Here is an 18052-nt window from a genome sequence, read left to right as displayed (position 1 = left end):
ACTGTTTTTGGTTTCTCGATTTTTTCCCACTTATATGGTTCGGGCGAGGGACGTGGTTTGGCTGGTCTGTACTTGCTTTAGATTGATTCGTTTGGTTTGCGTGTGAGTGTTTTGTGGAGATTTTGGACTGTGAATGTGAATCTGGATTTTTGAGTGATTTATTGTGGTTGTTGGTAAAATGGACGGAGTGAAGTGGTTGCTGGTTGGAAGTTTTTAGTAGCATGAGTTTTAAAGTGGTTTGTTTGGTTAAGAAAGCGAGGATAAGGAGTTTTGTGTTAGAGATGGATGGAATGGAAAATTCTGTGTAAGAGCAGTCGTCAATGATCTTGGATCTTGAAACTGATATGACCTTTGCTTGTTCCCTGGAGATTGGGCATCGGATATTGTTTCCCGCCATCTTTTGCTTTTGAAAATTTCGACTGAAGGATATGATTGAAGCGTTGGAGGTGCAAAGGCAGTTTTCTTTCTTAATTTATTTTGCGTCTCTGGTTAATTGAAACCAGAATTTCCAACCGATCAAGTTCAATGGAGATTCCATACCACAAGGAGCGCATTCTTCTCGGCTCTATCTCTCGTAGATCGCTTGGAAACCCGACGCCTTCACCGAAAATCCCCTTTAGAAGAGTATCAGATGTGGATTTCAGCGACGTGTTTGGTGGTCCTCCACGGAGTTCCATGACAGGATCGCGCCACAGCCCCGGCGGAACTCTTGATCCATCAGCAGAAAAAGAAGAAAGTTTACAATCTTTCAGCAATCCATGGTCTGTCTTGAGAGAAAATCCTGTATTTGGTGAAGGCAGGCCACGCAGGGCACACTTGAAGCAAGACTTCTTTGATGATATTTTCAAGGTGGATGAAAATTTGAGCTCCACACCAAAACAATCAGATCCTTTCTCGTCCGTGCCTGGTTCTAGGATCCAAAGCCCTGTCCACCCTTCGCTATCTCGACAGCTCAGGTCATACCCCTATTTCTTCAAACATTGATAGATTTCAGCAATCTGAAAAAACATCGGGATGGCTTTCATCTTCTTAATCCTGTAATTTAAGTACTCGATTGAAAATAATCTTAGACCTATATTGCTAATATGAATCTTTTATTCTTTGGTACATAGAATCTTTATATTGACTTCATTGAGTGCCAAAATTTCCAGCCTCAGTGCAAATCATGCAACTGCACCTGGCAATAACTCCATGAAAAGCAGCAATGGTGTTTTAAGTCCATTTGGATTTCCGTCTTCTCCACGTGCATCCAGATTTGCATCGCAGATGGCCAAAGTACTGGGCAATACAAGACGAGACAGTAGGCCTTCTCAACGCCATAGCCCCTTATCTGATCAGCTCACCCATACTTCTGATGAATCAGTAAAAGCCATTGAATCATTTGGCCAGGACATGGGGAGTCGATGCATAAAGGGTGATGATAGTTCAGATGTTTCCACTGACAACAGTAAGTTTCACTTCTCAATATACAAGTGGGCGAGTAAAGGGGCACCACTAACGATGCAATTCAGAAAAGGTGATCGTTTAAATTCCTCAACAATGGGAAACAGCAAGAGTATCGTTGACGGCTTACTTAAAACAACTCCTGAAGAGGTTAGTATGTCCTCGGAAAGTGAAGTTCTGTCAACAACTGGGTCTCGACTTCACAGCCAAGATGATCGGTCTTCCCAGGATCTAAAGCAAAATGACGAACCTGCACCTTCTAAACCAGTAGTGGAGACTCTTTATAATCTTTTGTACAGAGATACAGAAGACCCAGGTATTCTTTATGATAGTCTTTTTTTTTTTTTTGACTGATAACGAGAGATGAGAGTAGTAAAACATTTTTCATGAACGTAGGAGAAGAAACGAAGGACCAGCCTGCTGAATTGCGCTCTCCTGAACAGAAAGAAGACAATTATGATAGAGCAGGTAACTTTAGTGGGCAGGCACTGAATGCATCCCTCTTAGAATTCCAGTGCTTTGTTTTGTAAATGTTATATTTGTTTGTAATGGATAGGAAACCATGAGATGCAGCAACAGTCTAGAGAAACCAGTGGAGCATTAAGGAGCTCTAAGACTATATCAGCAAGGAATCATGAGAATGTTAAAGTAAAGAAACAGATTGGAAAGAATAACATTTCAAATCAGGCTGAAGTAACTAAAACAACGACACAAGATGTGTCGGTAAATTCAGAAGAAAAAAAGCTGGGAAATGGAACCAAGGGCAAAGTCAAAGAATTTGTCAAAATTTTCAATTTGGACGCCTCTACAAAATCTACACATAGTAATGATCGTGGAAGTCAAAATTCTAGAAAGACAGGCACGGCCGCCGGCGAGGTTGATGATGAGACGTATAAAGGCAACAACTCTAGGACAAGGACCGACCCGGGTGTTGTGGTATGTCATTACAAGTCTTTCCATTAAGGATTAAAGAAGTTCCAAACGTACATGAACTTTTAATTTTGGGTGTTTCAAGATATTTAGTGTGAAGCCAGTGTTTCAATAATTGTTTCAGCGAAGTGACTCACGGAATCCATTACAGCAGAGTGCTGCTATAAACTTCAATATCCATAAAAGTGTTGATCCTCCAATGGAGAAGACTAACATCTCCACGCTACCCTTTGGTTTGTCCTGTTTCTTTTGTTTATGCAGTTGGTTTCTAGTCTCTACTCTCATTTCAGTGATTGCCTTCTTTTTTCTCGTTCTTCCTTGTTTCACTTAGAAAAGTCAGTTACACATTTTTGTCTGTCAGGGGCAACTTCTGAAAGTTTTGACGATGCTGTTGGCAAAATAGTGGAAATTCACTCCAAAGACCTCGAAGTAAGTGGCCTTCTATGTGCTTTGTTAATTTTCCTTGCATCTTATTTTTGGAGAACAGGCCCGTTCTGAATTCTCTTTGTCACAGATTTTCTAAGTAGATGAATATGTTCACTTAAGCTCATTCTAGAGTATTATTGAATTCGGTGTGCATGGTTAAGTGGGAGTTTTCCCTTAAACTAATCTATAAGATCTTTATAAATCAATGGTGGGACAATGAAGGACAACCCCAAGTCCTGGAGTTTGAAGATGAAATCAATGTAATAACTGAATAATTGTTTAGTGTATAACTCTTCCATTTGCTGCAGACTTTGGATACAAAGATACAGCAGTGGTCAACCGGAAGAGAAGGAAATATTCGGTCACTTCTTTCAACTCTCCAATACGTGAGTATTATTTTTTGGAATCAAGCATTCAAGGATGTCTTTCATGGATACTCCCAGACTCATATTTGAGAGTCTAAATCTGGAAATATGGATGCAAGTATAGAGATAAGGAAGACTGTATTTATAGAGACCGTAAGTTATCTTTACAACAGAGACTGTGACAATTACAAATACAACTCTTCAGCTACGAGCTATAGTTGGGTACAAGATTTACAGTTTGAGTTGGAGTCTGTCTCTATCAATAACTCTGCTTCATTCTCTAAAGGTTTTCCTCAAAAGCAGGTTCTTGGGTCTGATTCCGGATGGAAGCCGATACCTCTTGTCGATATCATAGAAGGAGCTTGCGTGAAGAGAGCATATCAGAAAGCTTTACTGTGCTTACATCCGGATAAACTTCAACAGAAGGGAGCCGGAATGCAGCAAAAGTATATTGCTGAAAAAGTCTTTGATATATTGCAGGTAGTATGTGTACTACGTTCTGTTGAATTATTACCTAATGTTGTTCAAGAAGAATGCAGAAGGTCTGGAATATGGGTATAATCATATAATCTGTAAATAAAAATTCAAAATACTGACAGCTGATAGAGCTAAAAGATAAAGTTGATAAGAGTTTGAAATTATCTTAACTCTGAAGCAATATAAACTCCTCTCAGTGATAATGCTTTGTCTTTTCAGGAATCTTGGACCCATTTCAATACTCTCGGTTCTCTCTGAAAAACGAAGACGTCCAAATTTTCTGATGATGAAGACTGATTCGCGGAATTATTTACAGATTCTGTAGCTAGAGTGCTTATTGTAATGGGCTTCCCGTTCCCCACTTGTGCTGTAGATAATCTGCAGCGAAATACACGGTATGGGATCAAACTTGCAGCAGAGATTATTTTTGTTCGTTCTCGAGAAAATGAAAGAAACATAGCCGGAAGAAGGCAAGATAAGAAGCAACGCTTTCTTTCGAGCCAATTGGTGAGACAGATTTGGAATTTTTTAATCATACCAACACCAAAGAAGCTATGGGAGTCTCCCAAACTATTTAAAGTGGTCGAGCCACTAAGATATCACGATTTATTATGACAACTGAGTGAAGTCAAATGCATGGTTTATCATAGAATTTAAAGCAAATGCATCACGGCATGATCATGTGAATGTTTAATGAAGTGTTATTTCACCTAGACGGTTCACGAACTGTCACTTAAGTGACCCATCCCTTGTCGGTTTTCCATTGATAGTGGTTGCCGGTTACAACCTTACAGTATCTTGTCAGTTTGGTGATCTTCTTTTATGGAGAAGAAGCTATAAGAAGGGGCTTGGTTTAGCAGAGGTATGTTTTAACGTTGTTATCGATTAGCCTTCGTGACAAATGAGACAAGGCTGTTCACTCTATTCGTTAGAGACGAAGACGTCGAACGCCCGAAATTTATGCCATATATATGTTTATGAGTTTTATTTATGTTTTTATTGAGAAATTCATGATGTTTATGAGTTTCATTTATATTTTTATTGAGAAATTCATGATATAACGATCCTTCATTATTAACTTTCGATATCTCATTTTGTTTGATTTTATAATGGACTTTTTAACACTAGCCACGTGTCTCTTTCCCACATGTGCGTCACAAATTCTTCATTTTATAGACTAAAATAATTTAAAATAACAATGATAAAAAATATTATAATTTGAAGAATAATTAAATATTTTTTAAATAACTAAAATAATTAAAGATTATTTTATTTGATGGCTTTGAACTAAAATAATTAATTTTTTTAAACCAATCAAGGAAAAATAAATAGTTTGAAAAAGTAATATTAAATATTAATAAAGGATGAAAATAATTAAAATTCCATTTAGTGAAGAAGTACAAAGTATAAAGAGTATAAAATAAAGACTGAGATAATTATGAATTATTTATATACAAATAAGATTAAAAAAAGCAGAAGAAAAATGAAATAATAAACATGGAATTGTCTAAAAGGAGGGAAAGAATTACTGTAGAATCAGGAAAAGGATCGATCAACGGTTCGGTGTAATATCAGGAAACAGAAATCACAGCAGAAAACAAGAAAAAAGAAAACGGAAAAAAGTACCTGATTGTGGGCGATCGAAACCAAACGCAGGAGAGCAATAAGAGCAGAAAAACCAAGCACCAAGCAGAGCGGCGGAAATGAAGGAAACAGGGGGGGCACTACCCCATTTAACCCCCCTCTAATGGATATTCCCGAACTCCTTCCGCGCAAAAACCCTTCCGTCATTTGGCTTTCGTCCTTCTCGGGTTTGTCCATCACTCTTTTCGCGTTTCTTCAAAATGGGTGTTACAAATATTACATTCATCTGCTTTCAGAAGTTAGGCACGACCCTTCCTCTTACTGCCATCTTTCCAAATGTTTAGATTTTGCTTGGTGGGATTTGAGACTACTGCTTTACATTATTTTTTTAGAGCGAGAGATTGCTCAACTGCCGGCGCCACCGATACAAGCATTCTATTTAGAACACCTGGCCACCTACATCGATTTTGGCCGCCCCTACGGTTCTGATCCTTAAGGTTGGATGTATTGGAGACGCTTAAAGATCTTCCTAACATAAATGTCATATTTTTTGGCCTCTGGGATTTGCTGTTTTTGTTTGGTATGGCTTGGTTAGTGGAAGAGGGATTTTGATTTGGTTGGTTTTACCCTAGAATTAAATTTGAATACGCCCACTTAATACTCGCCAGAAATCGTGTAGTGATCTCCACAATTGATTTCCACTTTGATGAGGTAAGTTCTGTTAAATAATCATAATTTTCTTTCTTTTTCCAGTTTCATAGGGACCTTTGATTTGTTGTACAAAATAAAAATTTTGGCATGTTTCCAGCGAATCCGAGGTGGCCCAACAGTGGGCACTCGTAACTGAGAGTCGAGAGGGCTGTCTTTGTGCCCCTGTGCTATGCGCACTATAACTCTTTCCACCAAGGAGGCTGGGATGGCAAGTTCTACTCTCAGTTGAGTAGCTGGTCTGTTCTGTGGTTCCCAAACCAAGTTGATGTTGCTCCACGCCCCTCTATTATGGCCCCCTCTCTATCTACGTATTCTGGGTCTTGGTTTTTCAAGGCAATTTCCAGTCAGCATCCGTTCTCTGGTGAATTCTCCTCTCTTACCAGTTTCCCAGGTAAGCTTCTTCTCTGACGTCCTTGACAAAAAACCATTCCTTGTGACTGAAAAGAGGTTCCCAAAGTTAGGCTTGTACTACCATAACAATCTGGGGCAAAAGCCCATCTTATCAGGAGTCTATTTTGGGAACCTGGTATGCAAAACCCTGGATAGGAATCCCTGGGCTTTCACTTCTGAATACAAACCATCGAAGATTTTCAGACAAGTAATTTTGGATTTGAATCTCTTTTTGGAGGTCCTAGAATCTCTTCAAGAAAAACCCTTGACAGCCTTACGCTTCTTCCGTTGGGCTGATCGTCAAACTGGGTTCTCTCGCTCAGAACTTGCATTCTGTGCCATTCTTGAAATCCTCTCCGTGAATAACCTCTTGAGACCAGCCTATTCTGTCCTGGAAAGGGTTATTTATTTGAATTTGCATGGTATTGTTGATGTTCTGATAAATGGGCCCCTGAACATGGGTTTGGAGCAATTGCAAAAGATCCTTAATCTGATGTTGCAGATTTACACAAAAAACAAAATGGTTGATCATGCAATGAAGACCTTTTATGCAATGGCAAAAAGTCAGGTCTCTCTTGACGTGAAAAATTGCAACAGACTTTTAAAAATTGTACGAGATGAGGGTTTGTTATTAAAGGTAAGAGAGGTTTATTCGACAATGATGACATGTGGAGTCCGACCAAGTGTTGTGACCTTCAATACAATGTTTGATTGTTTCTATAGAGAGGGAAAGATTCCAGAAGCACAAGACTTGTTATTTGAAATGCAAGAGAAAGGGTGTGAGCCAAATGAAATTACATACAATGTATTGATTAGCCGGCTATCAGAGAATGGGAAATTGAGTAGAGCGAAGGATTTGACTGCGAAGATGTTGAATTCAGGGCTTAAAGTGTCAGCATACACGTATAATCCACTTATTGATGGATATTGTAGAAAAGGTGATATCAGTAAAGCTTTGGAATTGTTGTATGAGGTCGAATCAAAATTACTGCCAACAGTTTCAACATATAATGCTTTTATTAATGGACTCTGCAAGTTGGGTAAGATGGTTGAAGCAAGAGAATGGTTTCATAATTTGGTGAAAATGAAATTTGTACCTGATATATTTTCATATAATACCCTGATTTATGGGTATTGTAGGCAATGCAACATGGAAGAGGCATTTGGTTTATTCAACGAGTTGAAAAGGAATTGTCTCAGTCCCACAGTTGTCACTTATAATACACTTGTTCACGGTCTATGTAGAGTGGGTGACTTGGATGGAGCCAACAAGATCAAAGAAGAAATGGTGGATGTTGGTTTGGCCCCTGATGTGTTTACATATACTACTCTTGTAAATGGGTGCATCAAGATGAGTAATTTAGTGATGGCTAAGGCATTTTTTAATGACATGGTGACCTCAGGTTTGGAACCAGATTGTTTTGCATACACCACTCGGATGGTCGGGGAGTTGAAGCTTGCTGGTACAACAGAAACCTTCCTTTTACTGCGAGAAGAGATGATTGCAAAAGGATTCTGGCCTAATGTAGTTATATATAATGTTTTAATTGATGGGTATTTCAAGTTAGGAGATCTTGGTAAGGCTAAAAATCTGTTTCTCCAAATGGACCGCCAGGGGTTTCATCCTGATTGTGTAACATACACTTGCATAATTAATGCATACTGTAAGAAGGGCTATCTCCAAGAAGCCAAGAATGTCTTTTGTGAAATGCTAACTAGAGGTGTATCGCCTTCTGTGGTGACTTACACAGTTTTAATCCATGCACATGCAATGAAAGGGAGGTTAGAATCTGCATTTAGTTTCTTCTCGGAAATGTTAGAAAAGACCATTTTACCAAATACAATCACATACAATGCCCTTATTAATGGTTTGTGCCAGAATGGTAACATAGAAGAAGCTTATAAGCTCTTTTATGAGATGAATGAGAAGGGTTTATCTCCTAACAAGTACACTTACACATTGCTGATAAACTTAAACTGCAAAATGGACAGATGGGATGAAGCATTGAGATTGTACAGTCAGATGTTTGAGAGAGACATTCAGCCGGATTCTTGCACATGTTATGCTTTGTTTAAGCACTTTGAGGAAGTGAACAAGGGTCACATGGTTAAATGTCTTGAGAATGAAACTGAAGGTGGTTAAATGTTAGGAAAAATGGACATCTTGGCAATGATATTCTTTTCCGCTGCTAATCAGCCAGTCCCATCTTTATTGCACTGTCAAACTGGTAAATGCTCTCTCTCTCTCTCTCTCTCTCTAAAGTCACAGGATTTATGTTATTAGTATCCTTTGTAGGTTCTGTCTTTGGACTGTGTACACAGCCTTGGGGCAATCATTTGCTGTAAATTTAAGGGAAGAAGATAAAAAAAAGTTATTGAGGAATCCCTTGGGTAAGGATATTCAGGTAATTTACCATTTCTTTATGTACTGATCGTTATTGAAGTTATGGTTTAGGTGATTTTTCTTTTCTATATAATAGAAATATAAAAATATACGTCAATTGGTTTTTACTGGATTAAAACTGGGCGTTACAGTTTCACTGTGGTACTTTCCAATTCAGCGTTGGTCTTGTAATTTGGTTGCTTCTGTAAGATTTTGATTTATGATTTTTTAGGACTATAGTTACCTAAATTTAGAAAATATTGCATCTCATAGTAGTTTTAAGTTGATCTGTATTATGAAGTTCATTTTGCTGTGATAGTTGTGCCCTGCTCTTGATATCATCATCCAGAGACCTTGTACTGGTCAGTAGACGTAAAGAAAAAGAAAGAATCACTGCACTAAGTAGAAAATTAAGGATATAAATTAGTATTGTAAATGTTCAATAAGGGCTTCACTTAGCTTTTCAGATTGGAATAGGTTTTGATTTCTTCCACCAGTTAAGAAGGTAACTAGGTACAGTTGGTGGTCACCTACTGTTACGAATGATCTTAATTCTCCCTTACAAGTGTACATGTGTCATCTAGTGTTGGATATTGTAAATCATTGGCAGAGTCAGGAGATGTATATAAAAATACCATATTGCTAGTGCACAGACAAGAATGTTGGAAGATTTTGATATCGGTTTTGATATCGGTTTTGACATCGGTTTTGATGTCTAGTGATGGGTATTGTAGATATCAGTTTTGATATCTAGTGATTTTGATATCCCTTGCTTTAGATTTCAGCAACAACTACGAAAACTACAATATGAATTCAAGTTTAATGGATAAAACTCGAAGGACAAAAAGTAGGGTTTCTGTAGCTATTAAGAAAAATAGCAAATATAGAAAAAAATAAAGAACAACTTTTTTCAAGAGAAAACAGAAAACTAGAGCTTTATTCCATAGCAAAATTGTTATTTCTATGTTAAAGAAGACCTTTTATAGGCATAGAGAGTATATCTTTATTTTGATGTAGATCACGCCCTTGGCAAAGTTTAGTTCATAATTAGACTCGATTCATTCTTTTGTTAAAGCAGTTTTACCCATTAGTATTTTTAATTCTGAAACTCTAGCTCCAATTGCATTCTTAGAACAGAGAAGAAGATTTCACCAAATTATCCAACATGGTTTTGAAATCATTTTTTATGATACTGCCTCATAATGCATATATGCCAGGAGGATCATGCCCGTTACATTCACCTAAGCACGAATCAATCGAATGCATTTCCCTGTTTTTGTTCTTGCATACTAGTCTTGAGAAATTAATTTTTGGTGCCTTATTTTGGCAGAATCGAGAATCCTCAGAATGCACTGCCTCTTCTGTCATATAAGGTTTGTCAACTTGAAACTAAGGCTAACGGATGAAGCATCACGCAAAGAGGAGAATAAGGAAATAGAGAACTGGAGTAGATTATTCTGCAGTGAACATATCAGTGGCTAATGCTGCAGTGAACAAAATGTTGTCAAATCTGGAGAGTGATCATATCAGTGGCTAAACCTGCTCTGGTTCATTTCAATAAATATATTGAAAAAAAAATTGATAGATTCATTTTCACACAAATTGTACACAATCCTAACCAGAAAGTGCTGAAAAATCTTTTCAAGGTAAAATGATTCAGAATATGACTAAGTTAATTCAAGTTTTAGTTTCGCACTAGTGAATCCCAAAAAAATTGGTGATTGTTCAATCCGATAGCATCTGCTTGGCTTGTTTTATTGCCGTTTGATGGAATGAAACCACGTCTCAGCTTACATGCACAAATCCATTGAAGCTGTCCATCTCCCTCGATGCTACTGGAAATATCCTGTTCCGTTTCGTGCTATTTCATTAAACTGGGAACTGAGAAATCAATCATTTATTTATCAAAAATGTCAAACACAGCGACAGAAATATATCGCCATGACCTTAACCTGTACTTCTGCATAGCAAAAAAATTCTTAAACCTGTATTTGCCTAATTACATGTACCTGCTACAATTGTTCAAGTTTCAGCTCTTGTAGTTTCAAATCCCAGGAGATGGAGACGAACCAATTGAACATCAGAATAGCCTATTATGTGATGTAGAAAGACCACCATTACGTGGTATGCCTCCATCCACCATACAAAATCTTCTTTGCTGCGTAAAAAGAATCATCACTGGTCCATTTCTGTCTGTACACGAACAAATTGTACAGTGATCTTATGTAGATGGTCGAAAACATGAAGACTGCACTGGATTGATGGAATATTATGCAGCATTTTTCCCCAGAAACAAAATGCTTCTCTCAATCTTTGAGCTGCAACCCATATGTAGTTGCAAGTTTGCCCTATTTGCTCTTCCTCTATAAGCCTTCTGTCTGAAGTGAGCATCCTTTCCAGCTACTCACTCTCCAACTAAAATGGATATATATGGTACAAGTTTCAAGATCTCATTCACCTCCAGTTCCAGGACCCACTATGAAAAACAGTTGTCGAAGCAACCAAACATGTTGCTTTTACTGTTATCATCAGCACCCTCCTCCCCTCTGGACGTGCCACCCATCAAATGACGGGTCCCTGGGGAATCTGCAGCCAACGGATAACTGCTGCTGGTGCTGCACTGTCCCATTTCAACTTTTGCAGGAGGTGTGGTTTGTGTTGATCGAACTGAACTAGGTACCTGCAGAGTGGCTAAGAAGCTGGAGAGCATCCCACTGATCTCCCGAAACTCAGGCCGCATTAGTGGATCTTCTGCCCAACATCCATCCAGGAGTGTGCCAAGATCTTTTGGAATATTGTCCAAGGGTGGTCTTGATTTCTGTTTAACAAGTTAAACGACTATCAAAGGAGATACAGATATACACCTGTACAAGAGCAGGCTGGTAGCCAGCTCTGCACCACTTCACAAATCAAAAGGCTTCGGCACGTTTTCCTTTTTGTATGGCACTGTTAGTTTAACAGAAACATAAAACAGGTTCTAGACAATTCTGAAATGAAAAACTGTAAAACAGACTCCACATGTTTCTAAAATGAAATGCTATATAGAAAGAATGCTCATAAATTTTTGACATAACAAGAATTCTCATGCTCTTTATTGACACTGCACGCAACTGTATTCTTTTCATACACTTAAAAAATTAGAAACATTTTTGATAAACTGAATTATCATAGATGGATTTCACAAGGTGGTCCAAGTATATGCATAAAAACGAAACATAAGCAAAAGATAGAACATGATCGTACCTTGAATGCAGAGGCATACGCTGCCTGCAGGTTTGACATCCCTTCGAATGGTGTACGATTAGTGATTAATTCCCACAAAACAATCGCAAAGCTATAAATGTCAACCTTATGGGTGTAGTGTTTCTTCTCCTTCAGTGTCACAGTGCTGTACAACTGATTTAAATAGGGGACACAGTTGAGAAAACAAGAAATAGCCCAGTCACACTGCATAAATGTTTTTGTAACAAGAAACAGATCAGAGAGACTATGGTACCTCGGGAGCCATCCATCTGTAAGTACCAGTCTCAGCAGTCATCATTTCAGTCACTGTTTCCTCCCTTGCTAACCCAAAGTCCGCAAGTTTTAGTTTATTCTTGTCTTCAGTTAAAAGCAAATTATCTGTACAAGACAAATATATAAGCCAAGCACACATTTAAAATACAAAACAGATGATAAATATACATGCTGGTAACCTATTTTAAATGATCTTTTTTGTAACTAAGGGAATCTAGAGTTTCTTTTCTTAATAACATTTGCAACATGTCCATCCCGAAGCAAGAGAAAAAAAAAAACTGAAGAAACTAAATTTTCCCAAAGTCACAAGTAGATTGGACATGAGTCTAATTTACTGAACTACAGACCCAAAACTCAGCACAAAAGTGTAGCTTGTAGTTGCCACAGACTGTCAAACTGCTATAATTAATTGGTCAGTTTGGTGAAATAACATATGCTTCAAAAGTAGCAATCACCAGTCCATCATAATTGGTTGCATATTTCAAAGAAAAAAGAAATGAATAAAAGCCTTTTAACCTAAGTCTCCTAGATTGTAAAGAAACCGCAAAAAACAAAGGTAAGGAATTGAGAGCATCTCATAAAAATCCCAAAATTGTCCATTTAAAGTTTCTAACCTTGTATTAACCCAAGAAAAAGACAATGTTCGCATAAAACGTACCAGGTTTCAAGTCCCTGTGAATGATACCATTTGCATGCAAGGATTCCATGCCTCGTGAAATGTCCAAAGCAAAACGCACAGAAAGGTGTAGATCCAGATGATTTGGGCGCAATGCTCTCAGAAACTTTTTAAGTGAACCACCCTTCAAATACTCCGTCACAATCACCATAGCTGGCTCCATGCAAACACCAATCAACTGTTTTAAAGTAATAGATCAGCATGTGTTCTGATGCCTTTCTAAGTTGTTGTAGAGCAATATTATTAGCAGAGACAGAAATAGCACCAAGTAGACCAGGAGAAGGATAAACCATGGCTAAAAATCAATATATTTTCAGACTAAAAAGGAGTTCTCAAAGACATAATGTAAGTGATCCCAAACAGTTATTATTTCCTATTTTTTTACCCTCCCGTCTAAAGAAACAGCCAAGAACTGGCAAAAGTGTACGTAGTGTGAGCAGGAAGAAGGGTATTGACTAAACTGATAAGTGAAGAAAAGGAATAGAAATTTGTCTTGGAATTCAGTGAGACTATAGAAGTAAAAGATGGAGGCTGAGAGAATAGTAAGCATGACTGGAATGTATAAGGAAGATTACTTGGAATCTTGACAATTCCAAATCACAGAGGTCCGTTGGAATTGTAGCATAAAGAGGTTTCTCTCTCTTACAAATCAAAAAAGCTACAACAATACCTTCACTAAATTTTCATGCTGCACCCGAGATAGCATAACAACCTCTCTCATAAACCGCTTCCTGCGCTTTGCATGCTCTTCCTCTGTTAATCCAGCCTGAATTATCTTGACAGCAACACTGGAGGACTTGTAACTGGAAAAGATTATTTGCAAATAATAAATCATTAGGACTGAATACTATACAGATAAAACAAGCAACTAATGCACTTCTATTCCAGCAACAGTCAACAACTGTAAACAATAAGAGTAACAAAAAGAAATCCTCAGTAGGGCCTAAGTAAAAGGGCATGAACTTTAGACACATGATGGGTTTCTTTTTTCTGTTTGACAGAGATTAGTCACCCAGTTTTCCATGTACACTGATCTTTACATCTAGAGAGAAGACTGGGTCACAAACTCAAAATCCTCGAATTTAACACGCCAGAAAGAAATACAAAAACAGACCTCTAGGCAAGAAGATGATTGTCACTGTGGAAAATGTATTCACCAACAGGGAAGAGCATAAAAAAATAGGCAAAGCTTTCAATGATTTCAAGATCTTCAAATCCCTCCTCTTATCCATTTATTTATGTCTAGTCTCCCGGAACAAAAAGAATTGAACAGAAACAAGAAAGAGAGCACAATAGAGCTAAAAAAAAAAAAAAAACTGGTGGGACCAAAAAATCAACAAAAGAAATGCATGCACGTAAGTAATATAACAAATAAATAATGCAATTGATCCATTTAATAAAAACGAAAAGGTACATAAAAGAAGCAAAAGAGAGAAACAGGAGTTTCACTCAATTACTGCTCCCAGCAGTTCATCCTCGGACCAAAAACAGAACAAACAACAAAAGAAAACCTGAATCACAGCCAAACAGACCTCCATTTCAAAGAAAACAAAAGAACACTAAAAGCAACTTCAATATCACCATAATTCAATCGACCGAGAGCAACAACGATCCAAATTCAGTACCAACAACTCCCAGAAGCCAAACGAAAGTGAAGAAACATTACATGCCCTCGTAGACTTTCGCATGACCGCCCTCGCCAATCTTTGGGCCAAGTAAGATAACATTTGGATTGATGAGCCACTTCTCCTCGATCTTTTGCTCCTCGCCTTGAGCAATGATCATGTCCTCAAGCTCAGTTCGATCATCCACGTCCCCACTTCCTTCGCCACCAATTCCTTTCCCATCGTCGGGATTCACACGAGAGAGATTAACACAAGCTTCCTTGCCGGAAACCCACTTGTCCGCCATCTCTCCCTCTTTGTTTAGGGTTTTCTTGCATCGAGAAGACGACCACAGAAGCTAGAGCAGACACAATACCGAGAAGGGAATTGGGCAACCACTCGAATGAGGGCTTTTATAGAGAAAATGCGTGTTTGAACGCTTTTCGAAGGTCCTTTGGGGTTTTCATTTCTTCAAATTTGAGTAAAAGAGTAGAGAGAGAAAGAGAGAGCGAGAGAGCAGTTGACTCTGAGATCAGAGGAGAGAGAGAGACGGTGAAGAGACTGTTTGACGTACGAACAGGAACTCAGCTTCTAGAAGTTCTAGGATCAATGAAACTTTCATACCATCAATTATCATTATATTTACAAAACTATCCATCACTCTCCCTGGTCTTTCTCGTGCCTGTCGTAACTTGATGGCAATTATGTAGTATAGTAAACAATATTAGTTTATTTCATGGGAGTCTCCTCCTGTTTTAAATTTTAAATCTCGCGCTTATCTCATAAAAAAAAGGTCGTAATTAAGCAAGAAATCTTTCTTTCTTTTTTTCGGAATTGTTTTTGAAAGCTACGGGCTAAGTTCTGGTGGGCCTACCACGGCCCATAGTAGGGCCATTCTGTGGGCCCTTCTTACTGTGGATCCTTCTTTAGGAAATAAAATTGCCAATGCCTAAGTCTATAAATTGAAGTGCATCCAATTTTTAATTTAACCATTTAAAACTAATTTATTTTGATTCTATATTTATTTATTATTTTTTCATTAGTTTTTGTGTTTATTTGGGAAAATGGAGATAATGGTATTATCGTAAATATAATGAAGTAAATAGTAAAATAAAATTGCCAATGCCTAAGTCTATAAATTGAAGTGCATCCAATTTTTAATTTAACCATTTAAAACTAATTTATTTTGATTCTATATTTATTTAATATTTTTTCATTAGTTTTTGTGTTTATTTGGGAAAATGGAGATAATGGTATTATCGTAAATATAATGAAGTAAATAGTATATAAGACTATTATTATTATTTATTAAATTTTAATATATTTATTATCTATTGGCTCGACATTTTGTCAACAATCTAAACATTAGATTTTAGCGTCGTAATATAATACTCATCAGCTATAATTATATTGCTCTATTGATAAATTATTATTGTGTATTGAGCAGTATTTATAATATTTTGAAGTGTCCGACTTAATATTTATAAAATTATTTATCAATTTTATCATGCTTATACTTAATACAACTCCGATATATTTTATATATCGATTATCACGTAATAATTTGAAAGTCTCCATTCAATACCAAATATCGTGTTTGAAGAATTCAATTATAAGGAAATATGAACTAGTCCCCTTCGAGTCGTAGAATTTCAAATCTGATTCGATTTTGGAGATACAAATAATCAAAATTTAGATATTCAAGAAACAATTTGATATCGGATACCCAAATCCGATCTCTTCAAAGAGTATTTAGACTTGGATAATATTCGGATCTGAATTTCAATAATAAAAATATTTAAAATACAAATTTAAACATTATTAAATTTTACTAAAATAAAAATAATAATAAATATTAGGTTTTATTTGAATCTATTAATAGCCCTAATATAAAGGAATATACCTCAAGAATCAGGTATAACACTACAAAATTTTAAATTAATAATTAAAATACATTTAAAAAATAAGAGAATAAGTCACGTGCAAGGAGGGGCCGGGGGCGTGAGGTGGCGGCGGCACGTGGGAGAAATACGTGCAAACGAGATGTCGGTGGCGTTGAAGTGGTCATTGGTCAAGGAAAGTTAAAAAGAGAAAGAAAGGTACAACCCAACATGCCACCCTAGAAAGTCACGTCCCCAATTTTTTTTTATTTTTTTTTCTCATGCACGTACCATCCTTAGATTAGACTCCCCTTGTCTCCCACTACATGATCAAAATCCTTTTCTCATTCTTTTGTTTTTAGAGTTCGAGATGTTACCACTTCGATTAACAAGGGTAAATGTTTTATTAAAATATTTCAAAATTTTAATGGGCAAGATAATATTTTTTATTTAAATAATAATAATAATATAGGACATTATATTCCGAACATCTTGGAAAATCGATATGTCCGCCAGTTTCAAAGACAGGCGGTATCTTATAAACTCGAGGCTTTTGTGACATGTTGTAGTATACACATAATATATTTTAAGAAATTGTAAAGGTATTGGATCTTATATTTTGATTTTCAAAACTTGATCGATACAAAATACTTACAACTTGAAATCTATAGAAGTTTGATTTAAAAAAATAAAAAACCCAATAACATAGTAGTTAAAGAATGACTCATCACGACATAAAAATTTATTAAAATCTTCATAAACATTCAGAAATTTTTATTTGTATTTTGATTGTTTCTTGGAGTACAATCTAATTATTTATTATTTATCCTGACTATGATAAAATTAACATTAGTTTATCAAAACATATAGTCACAATAATTTATCTTGAAAGCTTAGATCATCTTTTTTGGAACAAATCTTCAATGTTGTGTCTCTTTCTAGACAAACTAGACAAAATTAATTATGTGGCCCCCAACTATTGTTACAATAATTTTCATGAAGGTAACTACTACGTTCCATGAAATCAACTTAAGATCTTCTAATTCACATCACTAGTGAACACTTTTATGCTCTTTTGGGTCAATCATAATGTTTTTCTCTTCTTTCTCCTCGTGTCTTCATGTCGGTGGAGAGTTTTGTTAATCGAGTTTTGACCCATTTTAAGAAACGTGACTCTAAAAGTAACGGTAGTCGTTCTTTTAGGGCCATGTCAACCCTTGTCCCTTATATTATATAGTCAAGTAGCATCCTTTGCTTGGCAAGTGAGGCAAAAGGGATTAGGTTTACCTGGATGTCAACAAATGATTCTGATAACACTTGTGAAATGGGGTCCCTTTTGTGGCATGATTTTCTTCTACCTTAGCTTACAAGTTTGACTGTCACCCTTCTTTGACTAGACTTAGCCATGGAGTTAGCTTAAGTTACATGATTGACTAAAAATGGGTTTTATATATGATTACAAGTTAAATCCGACAAAACCCTAAAATAATAGTAATTTTGTCTGTATATATTTGTGTACTATTTTATTTTGAAATGGGATTTGCTCGCTCCCATGTTCTAGTCCATCTAATCACAGGGGCAAGTGAATACCATACATTATTTTCACGTAAATAATTCTCATTCATTATACCTTTGTCCTATGCAACCCACAAGATTAGCCAATCGTA

The 18052-nt window shown here is 36.7% G+C and overlaps 3 protein-coding genes across 6 annotated transcripts; 2 read left to right on the top strand and 1 right to left on the bottom strand.

The window, feature by feature from the left end:
* The first annotated feature begins 525 nt into the window (after nucleotides 1–525).
* On the top strand, nucleotides 526–4238 carry LOC137952011 (J domain-containing protein required for chloroplast accumulation response 1). Its single transcript, XM_068799052.1, has 9 exons — nucleotides 526–956; nucleotides 1152–1759; nucleotides 1840–1911; nucleotides 2000–2379; nucleotides 2498–2606; nucleotides 2735–2802; nucleotides 3108–3185; nucleotides 3468–3644; nucleotides 3861–4238. The coding sequence occupies exons 1-9, from the start codon at nucleotides 526–528 to the stop codon at nucleotides 3897–3899; spliced, it is 1962 nt and encodes a 653-aa protein (XP_068655153.1). The 3' UTR covers nucleotides 3900–4238.
* A 1016-nt stretch (nucleotides 4239–5254) lies between these two features.
* Nucleotides 5255–10253, top strand: LOC137951517 (pentatricopeptide repeat-containing protein At1g22960, mitochondrial). Of its 4 annotated transcripts, XM_068798218.1 has the most exons (4): nucleotides 5255–5936; nucleotides 6034–8554; nucleotides 8623–8731; nucleotides 10040–10253. In XM_068798218.1, the coding sequence occupies exon 2, from the start codon at nucleotides 6202–6204 to the stop codon at nucleotides 8467–8469; it is 2268 nt and encodes a 755-aa protein (XP_068654319.1). In that variant the 5' UTR covers nucleotides 5255–5936; nucleotides 6034–6201; the 3' UTR covers nucleotides 8470–8554; nucleotides 8623–8731; nucleotides 10040–10253. The 4 variants fall into 4 exon arrangements, with proteins under 4 accessions (XP_068654319.1, XP_068654321.1, XP_068654318.1 ...); XM_068798220.1 differs by lacking the exon at nucleotides 8623–8731; XM_068798217.1 differs by having other exon boundaries at nucleotides 6034–8731.
* A 313-nt stretch (nucleotides 10254–10566) lies between these two features.
* Nucleotides 10567–15052, bottom strand: LOC137951428 (serine/threonine/tyrosine-protein kinase HT1-like). Its single transcript, XM_068798077.1, has 6 exons — nucleotides 14568–15052; nucleotides 13572–13704; nucleotides 12884–13079; nucleotides 12206–12330; nucleotides 11953–12105; nucleotides 10567–11527 (listed from the first exon to the last, which is right to left on the bottom strand). The coding sequence occupies exons 1-6, from the start codon at nucleotides 14810–14812 to the stop codon at nucleotides 11186–11188; spliced, it is 1194 nt and encodes a 397-aa protein (XP_068654178.1). The 5' UTR covers nucleotides 14813–15052; the 3' UTR covers nucleotides 10567–11185.
* Between the last annotated feature and the right edge of the window lie 3000 nt (nucleotides 15053–18052).

Source organism: Aristolochia californica, unplaced genomic scaffold (assembly GCF_029961685.1).
Source record: "Aristolochia californica isolate CCGP_79_NKW_82.1479 unplaced genomic scaffold, dmAriCali1.0.hap1 SCAF_15, whole genome shotgun sequence".
In the NCBI taxonomy this organism is placed as follows: domain Eukaryota; kingdom Viridiplantae; phylum Streptophyta; class Magnoliopsida; order Piperales; family Aristolochiaceae; genus Aristolochia; species Aristolochia californica.
The sequence above is the reverse complement of the archived record's forward strand: the minus strand, read 5'-3'. Positions and strand labels throughout refer to the sequence as shown.